Consider the following 13,944-nt stretch of genomic DNA (forward strand, 5'->3'; position numbering starts at 1 on the left):
AGAGAGAGAGAGAGAGAGAGAGAGAGAGAGAGAGAGAGAGAGAGAGAGAGAAATTAGGTGAATATCTGTTTATTTGAGGGTCTCCCCTTTTGGACACACCTGGTAATTAACATTCCTGGTTTTAACTTTTGGTTTATCTTCAGCCTACTGCCTCAGGCAGTTTGCTTGGTGGGGTTTGCCAAAACCAAATTCTGTATCTGTCACCTAATTAGAGATTGGCTTCTTTCTTAACAGCATGTGCAAATAAATTCCCATAGTCTGTCTTGCATCTCTGTAGAGTTGCCCTCTAAACAATTTCCCATCAGTTGTGTATTTCTAACAGATAGCCCCCCCCATGCATTGAGATGAGCTGAGATATAGCTCAGTGATAGAGGACATACTTATTTAGCATTTGCAAGGTATTTGGTTCTACCCCAAATATGAATGAAAGAGAAAAAAGAGAGCTGTTTGCTTGCATGTGGCATGAAGTTCTTAGCTCTAAGTGTTGAAGCCTAGCAACCAGAACTGGCTGCAGATAGAATAACAGTATCCTCTGCTTGGAATTGGCCACTTTAGTTCTAGCTTTGCCTGTTCTTAACTGCAGTTAAGCACTGTGATCATTGCCAAATTGAAAATAGCCTTAGGAGCCCTGACCTTTTACCTGCTATTTAGCCTAAGTGTGCTAAAAGTGGCCACTAACCTAGCATTGTAATTAAGAGCCATGTTCCTGGCAACCCTACTAGAACATTGTTCCAGTTCTCCCTGTCACTTCTAGAACCCATACTTGGGACAGCAAAGCAGTGCTCAGCAACCAGAGAGATACTTTACCACTATCTAGGAAGGACTTTTTGATCTTTTGAAATAGAGTCTCGATTTATAACTCAGGCTGTCCTAAAATTCAGTACATATCTTAAGCTAGCCTTGAACTTGTGATCTTCCTGCCTCAGCTTCCCAATAGCTAGCATTTAGGTGTATACTCACTCTTATGCATGAATTGAACTCCCTTAGTACAGTTACTTTCCAAAAAAAAATTTATGTATGTATGTATGTGTACATATATATGGGTATTTTTGGTGCTTGGGATTGAGTCTAAGGCTTCTCAAATGCTAAACAAGTACTATTTACCATTGAATTCCTGTATTTCAAATGGCAGAATAACATTTGACCACTTAGGAAGTAGTTTTAATTCCTCCCAGATCCTGTCTCTCCTCCTGTGTACTTCATAGTTGCCTCTCTAGATGAAAAATTTTTGTCAGCTACCTTTCACCTGGTGTCTGGACATATCTGACATAAATATGTATGTGCTTCAGCAGCCCAGGATTATATGTGCCCTCTTCAAGGAAGCCATGCCATTTGCACCTGCTGCTTCCAGCCTATGCCTGACCGAAGAGCTGAACGTGAGCAGGATTCCCGTGTTGCCCCTCAGCAGTGTGAGTGTTTTGTCTCCCTCAGGTGCCCCCTCCAACAGGAGGACATTCTTGTGCATCCTCCATGGCTTGATTTGTCAAATGAAATTGACTTTATGTAGGCTATAAAACAAAGATCCATCTTTCCATCTGCATATAATCAGTTGATCCCACATGAGCATATTGAACACTTATTTTTTTCCACCAGTGGATAACACTGCCCACACTTCCAGATGTGGGTGGTTATATATTTCTATATCCATTCTCATATCAGAACTATAGTCTTTATATAATGTGTTACTTACAAATCCAGTAGATGAAATACCTGTGTTTAATATACATTTCACCATTAAAACAGTTCTTTAGATAGAGGGGTAGTTAAGTGGTGGAACGCTTGCTTAGCATGTGTAATCTTCTGGGTTTCGTTCTTTGCATTGTAAAACATCAGAAAAATAAATGGAGCTCTTCATTAATGTTTGAATATACTTTTGTTTGAAATGCTTGTTCATTTCTATTGCATTTTAAAGTGTTTTTCAACTTGAGAGTTCCTTGATCATTATTGCTGTTAAATGAAACAAATCATAAATTTATGTGGTCACATCACAAGTCTCTGCAGTGCCTGCGCCACTCTTCTGTGGCACAATGTATGATACAGTACAAGCTCTCCACTGCAGTGATGTGGTGGGTTTTGTTTGCTTGGAGACTGCTCTGGGGAGGTGGTCCTCCTAGCCTAGACTTGGTGCAGTACAGAAGACGGGACAGTAGCACAGTAACAGTATGCATTCTGGGATAGGCAGCTAACAAGCTCCAGGCATACCAGGGTGACCTCTAGGCATGTTAAGAAGAATCCATGGACAAGTCCTGAGAATACCGATGTCTGAAATATACAGATCAGCAAGTGGCAGCCGAGGTTAGGTTCTTAAAATTTTGCTAAGAGGGCAGTCTTTACTTTTGACTAATTTATAGAGAAATGCTTTTTATAGATACAGGCAATTATAAAGTGATTATACTCTTAAAAAGCTTTAATTATTCAATCCTGTAAGAATTTCAGCTAGGATTTATTTACTAGCGTATTCTGTGAAATTGCATTGTGGAGAATATTAAACATTAAAAAACCAACCCAAGGGGCTGGAGAGATGGCTCAGATGTTAAGAGCATTGCTTGCTCTTCCAAAGGTCCTGAGTTCAATTCCCAGCAACCACATGGTGGCTCACAACCATCTATCTGTAATGAGGTCTAGTGCCCTCTTCTGGCCTTCAGGCATGCACACAGACAGAATATTATATTCATAATAAATAAATATTTTTTTAAAAAAAACCCAACCCAGACACAGAAAGACAATTATCATATGTACTCATAAGTGGTTTTTAAACATAAGGCAAAGAAAACCAGCACACAAATCACAATCCCAGAGAACCTAGACAATAATGAGGACCCTAAGAGAGCCATACATAGATCTAATCTACATAGGAAGTAGAAAAAGACAAGATCTCCTGAGTAAATTGGGAACATGGGGACCTTAGGAGAGGGTTGAAGGGGAGGGAAGAGGCAGGGAAGGGAGCAGAGAAAAATGTAGAGCTCAATAAAAATCAATTAAAAATTTTAAAAAAATAAAATAAGTAAAACATTAAAAATTCAACTAGGATTTATTTACTAGTATATTCTATGAAATTGCATTGTGGAGAATATTAAACATTAAAAAACCTTTTCTAAGGGAGTGCAGAATAATAATATATAATGAAAACATTATTTGTGGTACGTAGAAAAGTTATCTGCAGACGTGAATGTGCAGTTATTTCAAGTGTGTCACATAGTCAGAGCTGGGAAACAATGAACCAGGACTGTTTGGGTATTGGGGTCATAGACCAAGCTGTTTTTAAATTAACTTTTAATTATCACAGTTCTGTCACCTTTGATTTTAGATGTTATCTGGGACGTTGTCTCTGCTCCCTAGTTCCATGAGAACACCTCAGAAAGACTGTCTTCAAAGAGAGTTGAGCTCTTGAGTCTGGTTCTAAATTTCCTCAAGTATGAGAACAGGCACAGTTCTAGATCCCAATTGATCAACTAACTGTCTTCTGTCCACAGGTGCAATATGCCTGCAACCCTTCTGCCATTTGTATTGGGGCTGCACCCGGACTGGCTGCTTTGGCTGCTTGGCCCCTTTCTGTGGTAATGTCAGCTCTTCAACCTAGTTGTTTTGACTTTTCGTTTGTTATCTTGATGAACTTGGAGTAGGTGGTATTGAATTGTGACCTGCTGTGTTCAGAGAAAAAAGAGGCTGCTATGCGCCATCAAGTGATTGATTATCTGCCTTTTTCTGCTACACTGCAGAGTTTTGTCAGTTTGGAAGTCTCAAACCCATGTTGCTTCAAAAGCAAGTGGTAATAAAACAAGAGAAATATCAGTTTTTTATACAGGAGAAATTATTTATTCACATAAAACACTCCTTCTAAACCCCAGCCCTCCAGAGGATTAGGCAGGAGGATCACAGATTCAAGGATGACTGGGTGTGTGGTGTTGTGTGCTGTGATTAAAGGCCTGTGCTAGCATTGCTGACTCCACCAAGAATCATGATAGCTCTTTTCATGTAGGAGAATATTTTCCCTTAGTGCCCGTGACCTATCTAGGACAGTGTTGGGGAGGTGTTGGATTTTATAGAGAGGGCCTTAAAGGTGATTTAAAAAGTGGTTGGTTACTTCTGTTACATTTGTGCTGCTATTGCACCAGTAGGTATATCTGACAGACATGTTTATAGCACACAGGGTTATAGCTGGGTGAGACTGATGATTGCTTTTTTCCTCTGGTAGCATGTATAATTCCTTTTAAGCACTTTGAATACTAGTTAGTAGGGGTGAAGCATCAATTTGAGTACCAGCTTGATTTTTTTCCATGTTTGGTGGCAAAAATATGGGGTGACTTTAACAATAGGGTCTTAACTCATGTTGTGGAGTTATATAGTATTGACTATAGCCTGTAATGTCTAGGGGTGGTCTATGGGACTCTAGCCAATGACTAAAAAAGATGCTATCCATTCCTGAAACTGGGTGGGGGGTTATTTGGTAGCATATGATGTGTAGTTGGGGCGTTGACTACACTATTGTATTCCATCATCCTTATTTTGAGACAGGATCTTTCAGTGAACCTAATGTTCACTAAAGCATTACTGGCTGGACTGGCTGGGTCAGTAGTCTCCGGGGATCCACTTGTCTCTTTCCCCCACCAATACTAGTATTGTAGACATGCCCTGCTACACTTGACCTCCTCCTCCTCCTCCTCCTCCTCCTCCTCCTCCTCCTCCTCCTCCTCCTCCTCCTCCTTCTTCTTCTTCTTCTTTTTCAGTAGTCATGCTGGGGATTGAAATTCATGTCAGCATGCATTTTAATGACTGAGACATTTCCTAAGCTTGTTGCTTTTTACAATCTGTAATGGGAAGAGATTTGGTTGGGCTGGAGAGATGGCTTAGAGGTTAAAACCACTAGCTGCTCTTCCAAGGGTCCTAAGTTCAATTCCCAGCAACCGCAACCACGTGGAGCCGTACAACCATCTATAATGAGATCTGGTGCCCTCTTCTGGTGTGCAGGCCTACATGCAGGCAGAACATTATATATGTAATAGATAAATCTTTAAAAGAGAGAGAGAGATTTGGTTATCCCATCAGGAAAATAATACTTAAGATACTACATTATCCTTATAAAACAGATAATATTCATCCTTCCTCTGGCAGAGCTCAACCTGGGGGACAAGTGCTTGGATGGGGTGCTGAACAACAACAACTATGAGTCGGACATCCTGAAGGTATCACCCCCCACTTTCCTGGGCATCAGTGACAGTCATGAAGCTTTCCTTTAATGTTTGTGGTTCCTGTTAGGACACACATTTTCTCTTTAGCATTTGCCTGCAGACATGTACTGCCACAGCTGACAGCACACACTGTATTATCTGACCAGTATAGTTAGTTCCATGATTCCATGATATTTATCAGGCTTTCCCTTTATTCTAAAATGAGCTGATTTTCCGGTTACTGATCATTCTGTCAAACCATATGAATTAGTTAATACATCTTACAGATAGGGTATCTCAATTCTGGCTCTTTTCTCTGGCTTCTTTTTCAGAACATTTTCCTTCCCAAGTTTGAGGAAGCTAGCTCAGCTCTTAGAATTGTAACATGTTCAATTCTGCATGTTATGTTGAGAACTTTGCCTTCCTTGGAGGCCATTCATTTACCTACACACATTGCCAGACTTAGCTGAGCACCACTGCACTCTACATTTAGATACTTGACAACTTTTTTGTAACAGCCTTGAACAGTGTCTAAATAAAGAAAACCTGGCATTCAGCTATACTTGTCACCATTATGGGGTAGGTGGGCTGGGTGAGGCAAGTGTAAAAGGGAGAAATTAATAATCTTATTAGAGTGTGCTACTGAAAGCTCTTTCTGTTCAAGATTGGCTTCTACCAGCAGTATTCCATAAGTTATATAGGGCAGGCAGTATCTAAGTGGTTATTGGTGATTGTCACTTCTCAAGGGCGTTTGTCTGCCTTTTCAGATAAAAAAGGAGGCTTCAGCAAGTAGTTTACAAAAGCAGAAGTCAGTTTAATGGTTTAATTTTAACTATGTTAGAAGCAAAGCTATGACTTGATTCTGTTCTCTTATTCCTTTTTCCCTTCAGTGTCTTATCTTTCCTTGTGCTGTGAATGCCTCTGTGGAATTTTTTGAGAGAATAGTGATTCTTATTCAGGTCCAAAGGCCAAAGAGCCTCTCAGCAAAGAACTTGTAAGACCTAAGGCAGGATTGACTCTAGTTTATCCACTGGCTCTGTGCAAATGCCACTCGAGGGTAGCTGTGTTTGGCTTCATCTGCCTTTTATGAAATGTCCTCTTAGTCGTTTTTGATTCTTCTTCTAAACTGGAATTTATTTCCACACTTTTTCCCATCACAGAATTACCTGGCAACCAGAGGTCTGACTTGGAAAAATATGTTGGCAGAGAGTCTCCTGGCTCTACAGCGGGGTGTATTTCTCTTATCTGGTAAGCATTGTATAGCCAACTCTGCCCTCCAGAATGGGCATTAATTTTTAAGAATGGGCATTGGAAAAGCATAAGCAAATATAGAATAAAAAGTTAGGAATAGTGTTTTCATGCCCATCTGTTCAGGCTCTTTGAAGAGGCTCCATTTGTGGGTTATATTACAGATGGTGCCCTATTGAGTGTCATGTTTGTACTCAGCATGTATCACACACTTTCTTCTACCAAGAAAAGTCTAGGCATGGTTTTTGAAGTAGTAGGAACTGGCCAGGGTTCTTGTGCATACTAAGCAAGTACTACTCTACTGTTGAACTACATCCTAGCCCTGCCTTGGTTTTTTATTATTATTACCTAGAGGGTTTTAGAAGGGGAGATGCTTAGGGAGGATGATTATGACCCCAATTAGGCTTAGACTTGCTGTATAACCATAGCTGACCTTGATCTTCTGATTCTCATTCCTTCACCTCCTAAGTGCTGGCAGAAGCCAGCCTATACCACCATTCCTGTTTTATATAGTGCTGGGGATCAAACCCAGGGCATTGTGCATGTAAACAAGCATTCTACCACCTGAGCTGTATCACCAGCCCTGCCTAGAGTTTTAGTTAGCTTTATTTAGCCACCTCATGAAAGGATATTTTATTTCTTGTTTTTCATTACATTAATGCCACAACTGTTGAACATTCAATGGTGTACACCTAAAAGTTTAGAATAAATAACTGGAATTTTATGACAGTGGTACATGAAACCGAGACTTTGCCACTTGAACACACTGTCCTTCTTAAGGTTGTATAGGTTTCCCCTCATTCCTGAGGCATCCCCTGCCTCTTGGCTTTGCATTTGTCATTTAATTTTGTGAATATGGGAGAAGCTGACAGTGACTTATTCTTATGCCTTTGAATGACTGTTAATAACATTGAAGGTCTTTTTGCATCGATACTTGCTTATCTATGATCCCGGACTTTACATACACTCTTTGGGGGGTCTCTGGCAGCACCGACATGCTATCTTTGTTGAAGTTTACAGTGTTGCCCTTTGTGTTGTTAATATGTTCTTACTATAGCATTACTACTTCATGGTTTGTTTTTTTTTCCATTTCAAATTTTAAATTGTAGATAGTCAAAATTAAATCATTTTCTGTGTAATTTTTATTTCAACACATGTAGGTTTAGCATTCCCAATTTGAAAATGCCTCCAACATTTGTAGCTATAGAGTGCTGAAGACATGATACCACAAGAAGAAAACCTATACCAAGCCTGCTATGATGGGTCATGTGTGAGATGTGTAGGAAATGTAAACAGTTCTATCTTTAGAATTGGTCCCCCAGTTCTCATTACATATACATAAATCACCAGGCATTGTGACACACACCTTTAATTCCAGTACTGAGGAAACAAAGGAGGTAGATCTATCTGAGTTCAATGTCAGCCTGGTCTACAAATTGAGGTGCAGGTAAGCAAGGACTCAGTGAGATCCTATCTTTAAAAACAGGTAGGGAGGCTGGAGAGATGGCCCAGCAGTTAAGAGCACTGGCTACTCTTACAGAGAGGATCCAGGTTTGGTTCCCTGAACTCACATAATGGTTTATAAGTATTCCATAATTCCAATTCTATGGAATCCAATGCCTTCTGACCTCTGCTGGTGCCAGGTATACACATGGTATACGTACATACATGCAAGCAAAACACTTAAAACACATATTTTTTTTTAATCCTTTGGGACATATACACAAATGTTGCAAAATTTGGAAAAGCAATCTATAATTCAGAATACCTCTGATCCCATGTATATCAGATAAGGAATAATTAACCACACAAGTGTAACACAAGAGAGAATGTTTCCAGTCTTACTACTTTTGGAGGGATTTTTTTAAATATTCATTTCTTTTTTTAGTCCACATGAGATTATCTTACTACTGAAAACTAAACTAATGGGGCTGGAGAAATGGGTTAGTGGTAATAAGCATTTGTTGTTCTTGGAGAGAACCAGGTTCCCAGCACCCACAAGTGACTTGCAACCATCTGTAACTCCAGTTCTAGAGGATCCAGTGCCCTTTTCTGGTCTTCTCAAGTATCGCACACACCATGATACACAGACATTCATGTAAGCAAACATTCACAAAATACAAATAAACCTTTTTTAAAAAACAGCTGAATTAGTATTTAGATTGGTTTTAGAATTGTCTTCCAGATGTTTAGCCCATTGTCTCTACCTCATTATGATATTAAGTTTCCTACTAGTTTGAAGTGTGCCTGTTTTTCTGTTATAAAATGACATTGTCTGATAAATGGCTGTGTTCACATGTGACTACCTTTCCCCAGATTACAGAATCACTGGAAATACTGTGTTGTGTTACTGCTGTGGTCTGCGTAGCTTCCGAGAGCTCACCTACCAGTATCGGCAGAACATTCCTGCTTCTGAGTTGCCAGGTAAGGAGCCTGTTCTGTCTGTACTGACTTCCCAACTCAATTCAAATAGGTACTTAGCATGGCTTTATACTCCATACCTCGCAGAAGTTGTAGCATGTAGGCAGAACACAGGCACACAGGATGGCTGAGGTTGCATTTGCTTTTCAGACCCATGGGTTTCTAGAGCAAAGCAACATAAAGACACCACTAGACAACTTCATTTTCTTGACTTAGTTTTTAGATAAATTTTTTTCTTGTCCAAAAGTCTTGGCATGGTCTACGAAAACTGATCATAAAGAGAGATAGGATGTAAGCTTAGTAAAGACCTTGTTGTGCTAGCATAAAGACCTGAGGTCAGTCCCCATAGGAAAAAAAAAAAACACGAAATGAAACTGGTATGTGGGTCTTGCACCCAAGTGGGGTTTCTGGAACCACATGGAAACTTAAATCATTTGTAACCCCAGTTCCAGATGATCTGGTGTCCTCTTCTGGCCTCTGTGGGCACCAAGCACACACACAGTGCACTTAGGTGCATATAGGCAAACTACTCTTATACATAAAATGTTTTTTAAAATCGGAAGAAGGAAAAAGCCAGATGTAGCAGCTCATGTTTATAATTCCAGAACTAGGGAGGCACAGACAGGCAGGTCCTTGGTTTGGCCAGGTAGCTTAGTCTAATTGGCAGACTTAATGCCATTGAAAGACCTTGTCTCAAACAAACAAGGTAGATGATGACACCTGGCACACTGACTTCTGCCTTCTACACATACATTTGTAACCATATACATGCACCTATATGATCATACATAGGAACACATACAGAGTGACAAAGATGCTTTTTGCTCAGAAAGAGTTTTCTTGTATCTCCAGTTAAATTCATTTAGCTACATGAAAAGTGTGTGATACATCTAATGTAGACATGTACTTTCTTTCCAGTGACTGTAACATCCCGTCCTGATTGCTACTGGGGCCGGAACTGTCGCACTCAAGTGAAGGCTCACCATGCAATGTGAGTGAAGCTGAGGGACATTTGTCAACTGCAGGCCCTCCAGGCTTATGACTTGGAAAGGCAACAGTAATAGTGAATTTTATGCTGAAAAAAAATGTGCTAATTTGGGGACTTACATTACCCTTGGTAGTAGAGTACAAAGTTCCGGGTTCAGTTCCCAGCATCCCACTCCACCCCCCAAATTCACATATGTGTGCTAATTTAATTCCTATACTTCTTTAAAATTATACATTATATATATTTCCATATAGAAATTCTGCTCTTACGTTACTGCGTTTCTTGAACTGCTTCTACACAAATATCTGCCCCCATCTTTCATCTGTGTCTTCATGGTTGGAGTCACATTGTGCTTTATCTGACAGTAGCTCTCTCTTGGTCAGTGTCTGAGCGCATGTCTGCAAAGTTACTGGCCCAATTGGTGATAGAGTAACACCTGGGTTTTTCTTCGTATTATATGTGTGGCGGGTTGGGAGGTGAGTTGTGTTACAACTTAACCACTCCCACTGTGGATCTTTAACATAGTCTTCAAATGCTATTCATAGCAACATCTGCATTGCCTTATGAAGTCAGCACTCAGCACTAATCTTTCTGCTACTGTTTTTAAACCATTAGTGTTATGGTCCTCTGCTGGTCAGTTCACTGGCCAGTATTTAAATCTCTACACACAGATTTTTGATTCAGATTAAGGCAATGGAACCAGTGCCCACAGTATGAGAGAGAAAGACGACAATAGAGATGACTTCTTAATGGGTACTTTTGTAGTATAAAACCTTGTATCGTGCTTAAACATGAACACCAGACACCATCTATTTCAGGAAAGAAAACTTTAGGTTGTAGAGTTGACTCAGCATTTGAAAGTGTTTGCTAGTCTTGAAGAGGGATCTGAGTTCAGTTCTCGGCACTCACATTGGTCAGTTAGTAACCACCTCTTACTCTAGCTGCAGGGGATCAGATATTGGTGGCCTCCTCAAAAACCCACATACAGGTGTGCATACCTCCACATAGACACATATACAGAACTAAAAGTGATACAAGTAAATCTTAATCTTAAAAAAAAAAAAGAAAGGAGGAAAGAAGGAAGCTGGGTATATTGGCACACACCGTTAATCCCAACACTTGGGAGGCAGAGGCAGGTGGATGGATCTCTGTGAGTTTGAGGCCAGCCTGGTCTATAGAGTGTCCAGAATAGCTGTTACAAAGAGAAACCCTGTCTCAAAGGAGGAAAAAAGAAAGGAAGGAAGGAAGGACATTGCACAACTAACTCACTTTTGTTCCTGGTAATATAGATATGGGTAGCACAGGCACATGCCACTATCTCCATGCACTTCTCCAGCCTGGCCACTGTCACCTCAGCATCTGTCTCCGTTCTGCTAGGTAAAGTGTAGGCAAAGGCATACACTAAAGAAGCACAGCTCTTATTCTCTAATCTAATAAAATACCCAGTGTTTTCATCTTAATTTTAAAATTTAAAAAGAGAAAAAAGAGACTACCTTTGGAATTTAGTGTCTTTAATATTATTTAAAAATACTTAGAGGCCTTTAATCCCAGCACTCGGGAGGCAGAGGCAGGCGGATCTCTGTGAGTTCGAGACCAGCCTGGTCTACAGAGCTAGTTCCAGGACAGGCTCCAAAGCCACAGAGAAACCCTGTCTTGAAAAAAAAAAAAAAAAAAAATACTTAGAGGGACTGGAGAGGAGGCTCATCTGTTAAGAGCACTTCTTACTCTTCCAGACGACTTGAGTTTGGTTCCTAGCACCCGTGTCAAATATCACACAACTACCTGGAATACCAGCTCCAGGGGATTTGATTCCCTCTTCTCTCTACCCTGGCCACCTGTACATACATGGCATATACTAAAACAGACATATTTAAATACACATAAATTTAAAATTCTTTAAAAACACAATTTTTTAATTGATTTTTATTGAGCTCTACATTTTTCTGTGCTCCACTCCCTGCCTCTCCTCTCCCTGCCTCTCCTCTCCCCTTCAGGTTTCTCCCAAGGTCCCAATGCTCTCAATTTACTCAGGAGATCTTGTCTTTTTCTATTTCCCATGTAGAGTAGATCTATATATGTCTCTCTTAGAGTCCTCATTGTTGTCTAGGTTCTCTGGGATTGTGATTTGTAGGCTGGTTTTCTTTGTTTTATGTCTAAAATTCACTTATAAGTGAGTACATGTGATAATTGTCTTTCTGGGTCTGGATTACCTCACTCAAAATGATGTTTTCTATTTCCATCCATTTGCCTGCAAAATTCAAGATGTTATTTTTTTCTGCTGTGTAGTACTCCATTGTGTAAATGTACCACATTTTCCTTATCCATTCTTCACTTGAGGGGCATTTAGTTTGTTTCCAAATTCTGGCTATGACAAACAATGATACTGTGAACATAGTTGAGCAAATGTCCTTGTGACACGATTGAGCATCTTTGGATATATGCCCAAAAGTTATATTACTGGGTCTTGAGGAAGGTTGTTTCCTAGTTTTCTGAGAAATCGCCACACTGACATCCAAAGGGGTTGTACCAGCTTGCATTCCCACCAGCAATGCAGAAGTGTTCCCTTTTCCCCACAACCTCTCCAGCAGAAGTTGTCATCAGTGTTTTTTTTGATCTTGGCCATTCTTACAGGTATAAGATGGAATCTCAGAGTGGTTTTGATTTGCATTTCTCTGGTGACTAAGGATGTTGAACATTTCTTTAAGTGTCTTTCAGCCATTTTAGATTCCTCTGTAGAGAGTTCTCTGTTTAGTTCTGTACTACATTTTTTACTGGATTATTTGTTCTTTTGGTGTCCAATTTCTTGAGTTCTTTGTATATTTGGGAGATCAGACCTCTGTCTGATGTGGGGTTAGTGAAGATCTTTTCCCATACTGTAGGTTGTCGTTTTGTCTTGTTGATTGTGTCCTTTGCTTTACAGAAGCTTTTCAGTTTCAGGAGGTCCCATTTATTAATTGGTTCTCTCAGTGTCTGTGCTGGGGTTATATTTATGAAGTGATTCCTGTGCCAACGTGTTCCGAAGTGTACTTCCCATTTTCTCTTCTATAAGGTTCAGTGTGGCTGGCTTTATGTTGAGGTCTTTGATCTATTTGGACTTGAGTTTTGTACATGGTGATAGATTTGGATCTATTTTCATTCTTCTACATGTTGATATCCAGTTATGCCAGCACCATTTGTTAAATATGCTTTCATTTTTCCATTTGATATTTTTTGCTTCTTTGTCAAAAATCAGGTATTCGAAGGTGTGTAGATTAATATCCGGGTCTTCTATTCAGTTCCATTGGTCCTCCTGTCTGTTTCTATGCCAATACCAGACTATTTTCAGTACTTTAGCTCTGTATTAGTTTAAAATCAGGTGTTGTGATGCAGAAGTTCTTTTATTGTACAGGATTTTTTATCTATCCTGGGTTTTTTTGCTTTTCCAAATGAAGTTAAGTACCGTTCTTTTGAGGTTTTTGAAGAATTTTGCTGGGATTTTGATGGGCATTGCATTGAATCTGTAGATTGCTTTTGGTAAGATTGCCATTTTTACTTTGTTAATTCTACCTACCCAAGAGCATGGGAGATCTTTCCACTTTCTGGTGTCTTATTCAATTTCTTTCTTCAAAGATTTAAAGTTCTTGTCATACAAGTCTTTCACTTGTTTGGTTCGAGTTACTCCAAGATATTTTATGCTGTTTGTGGCTATTGTGAAGGGTGATTTTTCTCTGATTTCTTTCACAGCCCTTTTATCATCTGTGTACAGGAGGGCTACTGATCTTTTTGAGTTAATCTTTTTTTCTTTCTTTTTTTTTTTTTTTTTTTTTTTTGGTTTTTCGAGACAAGGTTTCTCTGTGGTTTTGGAGCCTGTCCTGGAACTAGCTCTTGTACACCAGGCTGGTCTTGAACTCACAGAGATCCGCCTGCCTCTGCCTCCCAAGTGCTGGGATTAAAGGCGTGCGCCACCACCACCCAGCTTTGAGTTAATCTTGTATCCTGCTATATTTCTGAAAGTGTTTATGAGTTGTAGAAGTTTCTTGGTAGAATTGTTGGGGTTGCTTATGTAAACTATCATATCATCAGCAAATAGTGAGAGTTTGACTTCTTCTTTTCCAATTTGTATCTCCTTGATCTCCTTTT

The 13,944-nt window shown here is 39.8% G+C and overlaps 1 protein-coding gene across 1 annotated transcript in view; it reads left to right on the forward strand.

Moving 5' to 3' along the window:
• The window catches only part of Chfr (checkpoint with forkhead and ring finger domains), a 27,354-nt gene extending 17,522 nt beyond the window's left edge, over positions 1–9,832 (forward strand). The window contains 7 exon segments of the mRNA XM_050159025.1: positions 736–743; positions 1,176–1,409; positions 3,474–3,557; positions 5,113–5,183; positions 6,329–6,416; positions 8,733–8,840; positions 9,756–9,832. Coding sequence (XP_050014982.1) covers positions 736–743; positions 1,176–1,409; positions 3,474–3,557; positions 5,113–5,183; positions 6,329–6,416; positions 8,733–8,840; positions 9,756–9,832 — 670 coding nt within the window.
• The last annotated feature ends 4,112 nt before the right edge of the window (positions 9,833–13,944 follow it).

This window comes from Alexandromys fortis, unplaced genomic scaffold (genome assembly GCF_014885135.2).
Source record: "Alexandromys fortis isolate MF-2015 unplaced genomic scaffold, M_Fortis_MF-2015_v1.1 scaffold_90, whole genome shotgun sequence".
In the NCBI taxonomy this organism is placed as follows: domain Eukaryota; kingdom Metazoa; phylum Chordata; class Mammalia; order Rodentia; family Cricetidae; genus Alexandromys; species Alexandromys fortis.